At 35.2% G+C, this 6,187-nt stretch overlaps 1 protein-coding gene across 2 annotated transcripts; it reads left to right on the top strand.

Moving 5' to 3' along the window:
* The first annotated feature begins 450 nt into the window (after window positions 1-450).
* LOC101740994 (large ribosomal subunit protein mL40) lies at window positions 451-5,768 on the top strand. 2 transcript variants are annotated; one of them, XM_012697682.4, is made up of 5 exons: window positions 451-652; window positions 827-916; window positions 2,085-2,255; window positions 3,035-3,233; window positions 4,504-5,768. In XM_012697682.4, exons 1-5 carry the CDS (start codon window positions 627-629, stop codon window positions 4,618-4,620), a joined length of 603 nt encoding a protein of 200 aa, XP_012553136.1. In that variant the 5' UTR covers window positions 451-626; the 3' UTR covers window positions 4,621-5,768. The 2 variants fall into 2 exon arrangements, with proteins under 2 accessions (XP_012553136.1, XP_062532045.1); XM_062676061.1 differs by lacking the exon at window positions 4,504-5,768 and adding an exon at window positions 3,506-3,567 and having other exon boundaries at window positions 3,035-3,263.
* The last annotated feature ends 419 nt before the right edge of the window (window positions 5,769-6,187 follow it).

Raw genomic sequence — 6,187 nt, 5'->3', positions numbered from 1 at the left:
TTGTCTGGCCTCACTGGACGTCCACTTGCTGGACCCCTTGGTCGGCAAGCTTTTCGAAGTATGCCTTGACGACACAGTCAATTCACACCTCCCGGATATCCTAGTGGATCTGAGTCAAGAGTGCAGACATCCGTCACAAGGTTGTTCTTTATTCATTACTATTAAAATACTCATTTTCTAATTTATTATTAGACTAGATCACACTTTTACATTCAATATAATATGCATGTGCTAGATATCTATTTCAATTTTGAAATTATCTGTTTAGTTTAGCGCCACTAACATAATTAAATTCATGTGCTAAATTATGATTAACATTTATGTATTACTTAAACTTAAAATACATAAATTAGTCTATAGTAATATTTTAAATTCCTTTAATTCCATTTTATTTTATTCCGATCCATTTAACTTTTCATCAACACAATGGTTACGACTTTTGTTTAGAGCTGGATAGGTTGGGCTGGATGGGCCACGTTTCCTTTGTCTTTGTCAGTCAGATGAATGATAAGCATCTGGTTGAAGCTGTCAAGAAACTTAAGTTTACGGTGGCTTTTTAATTTTTCAAGAATATTAAAATATCAAAGAAAGTCAGTCTCGGAATAATCATTTAATTTAAATTTAAAATGTCTATTCTAAGACAATTTTCTAGGTAAGTTGTAGTGTGTAAACATAACCTATAAAATAAAGAGTTAAATTATTATTTACCAAACTAAATAATTAATATACGTTATAATTTACAGTGTACTTCTACACACAGAAACTATAAAATTCAATTATCAAATTTGCATAGTTTTATTAATGATCAATATCTTGTCAATTTCAGATTATCAATATGTCCCACAGTAAAATTTCAGTTAAATCGAAATATATCGACGACAAGTGCCTTAACGTTCAAGATCACTGAACAGCTATGGTAATATACATTAAGTATTATTTTTAACTCTATCAACTTTTTATTTTTCCACTTGTAACATAGTGAAATTAAGGGGGCCAAAATTTTATAGCAGTTGTAAATAATGGTCAAAAATTATAAATAAATTAATGTCTTGATTTTAAACAAATCTTCCGCTTAGAAAGAGAGAGTGGGAGTGTGCTTTATTGTGTACACCAAAATAAACACAAATGGAAAACATTAAATACAAAAATACAATAGTTGGTTTTATCATTGCTAACTTTCAGACTAACATCAGGGGGACAAGATTTACTTCAGGAAATAAATTACATGCAGTGTACTTATCGGTTGATAAATATGGACCGCATAATGATAATTTTGCTACTTTATATATAAAAAAGAAATCTATAATTACACAATTATATATCTAATTACTCACTTTTATACAGCATATTAAAGAATAAATGCCAACAAATGCCAGAAAATTAAGGCTAGTTAGAAAGTAGCAATAAGGATGTCCTGTGTACCTATCTATGGAGGTAGTGAGGATTTATTTTCAGAAAAATGGTTACATCTTACATGTATTTTAGAATTGTTCCCATTTAGCTAGTTTTTTTACATCATATTATACAAATGTTCTTATTCATGACTAGTGAGTGATCAACCCTTATAAGTGATGGATAGTGTTCTTTAAGCACCTAAATTCTATCAAACCGAACCCCGGTTACGCCATTCAACATTTTGGATGAAAAATCTGATAAAGGCTAGTAAAAATCATACCAAAACTGTTGTGCTTAGAAAAACAAAGCCTACACACAGACAGATACAATCAGTGACTAGTTTATATCATGTATAGTGACTTCTATTCATCATGTTTAGCTGTAATTATTCAACGTTAACATGAATCAACTGCTAGCCATTTGCTTTTCTATTGCTTCTAATGCTTATGAACTGATACTCTATTAGCTTGACTTGTCACTTTAGTCATTGATGGCTTTCTGCTGTGTTAGTAGTTGTAAACCAACTTTTCCATGTCCTTATGAATTATAATAGAATCATTGCATGCCTAAGGCAATGCTAAGTGTTAGCCTCCATCAACTAATATTAATGTTGAACATTGTTTATTTTTTTGTAGAGTTTTGTAGTAAAAAGTGATTGAGTCTGTAATGATTTTGTTGTTTATTCCCAGGGCTGAACCAATGAAGAAAAAAAAGAAAATAGATCCTGCTATTGTTAAAGCCCGTGAAGAGCGCCGTCGTAAGAAAATTGAGAAACAAATTCGAAGGCTTGAGAAGAATGCTAGACAGTTGAAACCTATTGATGAGTTGGAGGTTCCACTTCACTTGATGGATTCACTCAAGTAATTACTTACAACAATATATTGTAACAACATCAGAAAAAATGACACCTTTTGTAATGTTACCAAAGCAAAAAAAGAGCAAAAAAATCTATATTATCATAGTTTTTTTAAACTATATTATTATAGTTTTTTTTATATTATAAAATATACTGAGGTGATCTTTTTTGTACAATATCATTATGTTTACCACCGGTACTGAGAAGTGTTGCATTCACCTATACTTTATTTCCATACATTATTTTTGCCAAGTAATAAAAGATAGTCTAAACATAAGTTGCTTCTTTTTTCCTCTATTCACAGTCCTCGCACTATGTGTGTCTGTATATTAATACAGAATTTTTGAAGTTATACTTCTTTAGGCGCGTTATGAAAAATTGATGAGAGTGAAATTTTACGATGCGCGCACCGTGACACAAAATTAACAGAAATTAAGTTGCCCACTAAATCGTTCCTTACAATACGACCGACGTAACTTGTCGAGTCTGAATATAGCCGCAGATGAATTTTCCGAAACGTACCGAGAATTATCGAATTTATACGATGTCAAGAAAAGGGATGTCCAATATGCGTGTTTGAGGATGTTGGTTAATTGATTTTATTCAAATTGATTAAAATTGAAGTATAACTTCTTACGCGCGTACATAAGTACACGCACCCTTTTTTTTGTCACGTTTATCTGGTTGCTTAAAAACCTAAAAGCTATTAGACAAATTTTGATTTGTTTAGGGTTTTTTTTTTTTCAAAATTGTGCAATATTCTTAAGAATGTTAATGTTACAGAAAATATAAACGGCCTCCTGTTCAGTTGTCGGTCGAAGAAATCGAAGCCCGCGAGCTACTCCAAAAGGAATGGGCTCGTTACAAACGTGATGAATATATGAACAACATTGCACAAGTCGACAGGATCATGGCAGCCCAGAGACGCGCTCTGGACAGGCTGTACGAGGAATCAGAGGATCTGTACAATGAAGCTATTATGGTATATTGATTATCAATTGTATGAAAGATTGTACTGATGGTAGGACCTCTTGTGAGTCCGCGCGGATAGGTACCACCGCCTGCTTATTTCTGCCGTGAAGCAGTAATGCGTTTCGGTTTGAAGGGTGGGGCAGCCGTTGTAACTATACTGAGATCTTAGAACTTATATCTCAAGGTGGCGAATTTACGTTGTAGATGTCTATGGGCTCCAGTAACTACTTAATACCAGGTGGGCTGTGAGCTCGTCCACCCATCTAAGCAATAAAAAAAAAGATTGAAAAGTTTGTAAAAAAAATGCAGTTCTCTCATAAAAAATATCAAACTATGTTTCGATTCTAAATGATTATTTAAGTAGATAATACGTACATTAGTATTTATTTCCATCAATTCTGAGGGTTATATTCGTTCTCGAAAGACGAAGGCTAGTCCGATCCATATGTAGGTCAGTAAAATTTTTTTTTTTTTGGGACGAGACAATTTCTGCCTTGGAGATTTCATGCGTCCTCGACACTCGAGGAGTATTATACAATAAAATTGAGACTTCGAACTCACGTTTTGAGGTGGTTGGCTCATTCACATTGCGCTGTCTATGGGGTTCAGTGTCTACTTAATACTAGACGGATCTTGAGTTCATCTGGTCATCAGCATTAAAAAAATCCAGCTTAGGCAATACGACAACATGAATTTGTTTTACATACCTTTCTTTCATAATACTTATTTAAAAAATAAAGTTGGATTTTGTGTCTGCGATCACAGAATCTGTAAGCATTCTAAACATCGCAAATAATATAATGATCATAACAAAGGCAAAATTAAACTGTACAATTAGTGTTAATTATATCTTCGGCTCTCTCGGAAGCCGTAGAAAATTTTAATCGCTAAAATCAAATTTAACATTGACCCCTCAGGGATGTGTGTGTCCCAGATTATCACGTCATATCGGATCCTCCCGATCCACTAACGGTGCTTCTAGGTACCTTAAGCACCGGTCATCGTCCTCGTCGAACCCGTCGCTTGCGACGAAGGGCTCGTCGAGTAAATTAACCCACAGACACAGCCCACTGAGTTTCTCGCCGGATCTTCCCATGGGTCGCGTTTCCGATGCGGTAGATTCTGCGAAGCACGGCTCTTGCTAGGGTTCGTGTTAGCAACCGTCAGGTCGTCAGGTTTGAGCCCCTACTGGTTAAGGTTACGCTGATATAGCCTCTCAAGGTTCTCAGCTTAGGTAGGAAAAAAAAAACGAGATTAATGTTTCTCTTAATGTTTTTCAGCCCGACTTGCAACTACTGCCTTATACCATAAGCGGTCCGGTAGCGACGCCGCCCATCAAGGACTACGAATCGCCCGACGGAGAATACATTGACGTGTCGAAGAAATGGGATAATTAGTGAATTCATTTATCTGTGCTGATTAACAAATAACAGCCAGTATGTTAGTTCGAGTATCGCAAACACAATTTACAATAGAACTGTATGCTTAGTGCGAGTTTTGTAACGTTCTCTATAGCGTAAAGATAACTCAAAATTGTATGCAGTTGGAACAGCGCCCCTAGCGGCAAACGTACGCAAACGTTCCAACCCCATACAAACTTGAGTTAACTTTCTCGCTATCGAGAACGTTACAAAACTCGTACTAAGCACATATGACGCCATCTTGAAATTTGTTCAGTGTGCTACATTTGCGTGCACAAGTTCACAAGTTTCACTGGTGGTAGGACCTTATGTGAGTCCGCACGGGTAGGTACCACCACCCCGCCTATTTCCGCCGTGAAGCAGTAATGCGTTTCGGTTCGAAGGGTGGGGTAGCCGTTGTAACTATACTGAGACCTTAGAACTTGTATCTCGAGGTGGGTGGCGCATTTACGTTGTAGATGTCTATGGGCTCCAGTAACCACTTAACACCAGGTGGGCTGTGAGCTCGTCCATCCATCTAAGCAATAAAAAATAAAAAAAAAATAAAAAAATATCGTCTTTTCGCATTAAAAGTGTACAATTTCCAAAAACATTCGAAACTGAGTTAATATGCGGTATCATTTGGTATATATCACCAGTGTTTTTCTCACAAATACTGTCAAAAGAGCGTAGTTTAGTTTTAGTTTTTTTTTTTTAGCTTACCTATGTTTCGACTACTAATAACAAAATTAATAAATAATTTTATCTTACTTTAAAAGACCGATAATTTGACTGGTAAAAAATAAGAAATAAATGTTGCAAAGATGATTAATAGCAAAAATATCACATGTTAAACCTTTAAAACACTCTCCTGTAAAATTCGTAAGTTTTGAGATTATACAGTTTTAATGCGAGAAGACGATATAAGTTAACTTTTACGCGATCGAGAAGTTAAAAACTCGCGCTGAGCACACTGCAGTGATTGTCGAACGTAATATAACTCTTAAATTTACACAAATGTTGTATTTATTTAGGCAAGAGAAAGCTTGTAATTCGAAATAAGACATGCACTTCTGTTTTATTTGTTTATACTTAAATATGTTTTTATGTGAAATTGTTGATTTGAATAAAATGTACAGTTCTTATTTACTTCTGTTACTTTTGGTTTAGGTATTGAGTAGCTTGATTTGAAAAACGTACGATTCAAATTCCAAGCCTCTTCGTGGAAGTTAAAAGCGCTTTCATATAATAAGAACAGACTTCAATATGCGTTAAGACCGAAGGTATACTGTCGTGTGTGAAAGAATCTGTGGCGGGTAGCCATCAAATAACACAAGATATTTGACATGATCCCTGAATTTCGCTTACAACATTTTCAAGTTAAGCTTGCATATACACAAGTTCCGAATAATAACATTCGGGCCGTCGGTCTACTGAGCAATATTACCAGCTCGGTGGAAGATCTTTCCTTGCGTCGTAAGTCCCAGATCCAATGAAAATTAACATTGCGTAATAATTCGACGATGCCAATGGTCATGATGTAGACATCATGGGCTAACCGCTC

Source organism: Bombyx mori, chromosome 25 (assembly GCF_030269925.1).
Source record: "Bombyx mori chromosome 25, ASM3026992v2".
NCBI lineage: Eukaryota > Metazoa > Arthropoda > Insecta > Lepidoptera > Bombycidae > Bombyx > Bombyx mori.
This window is presented reverse-complemented; position numbering and strand designations above follow the sequence as displayed.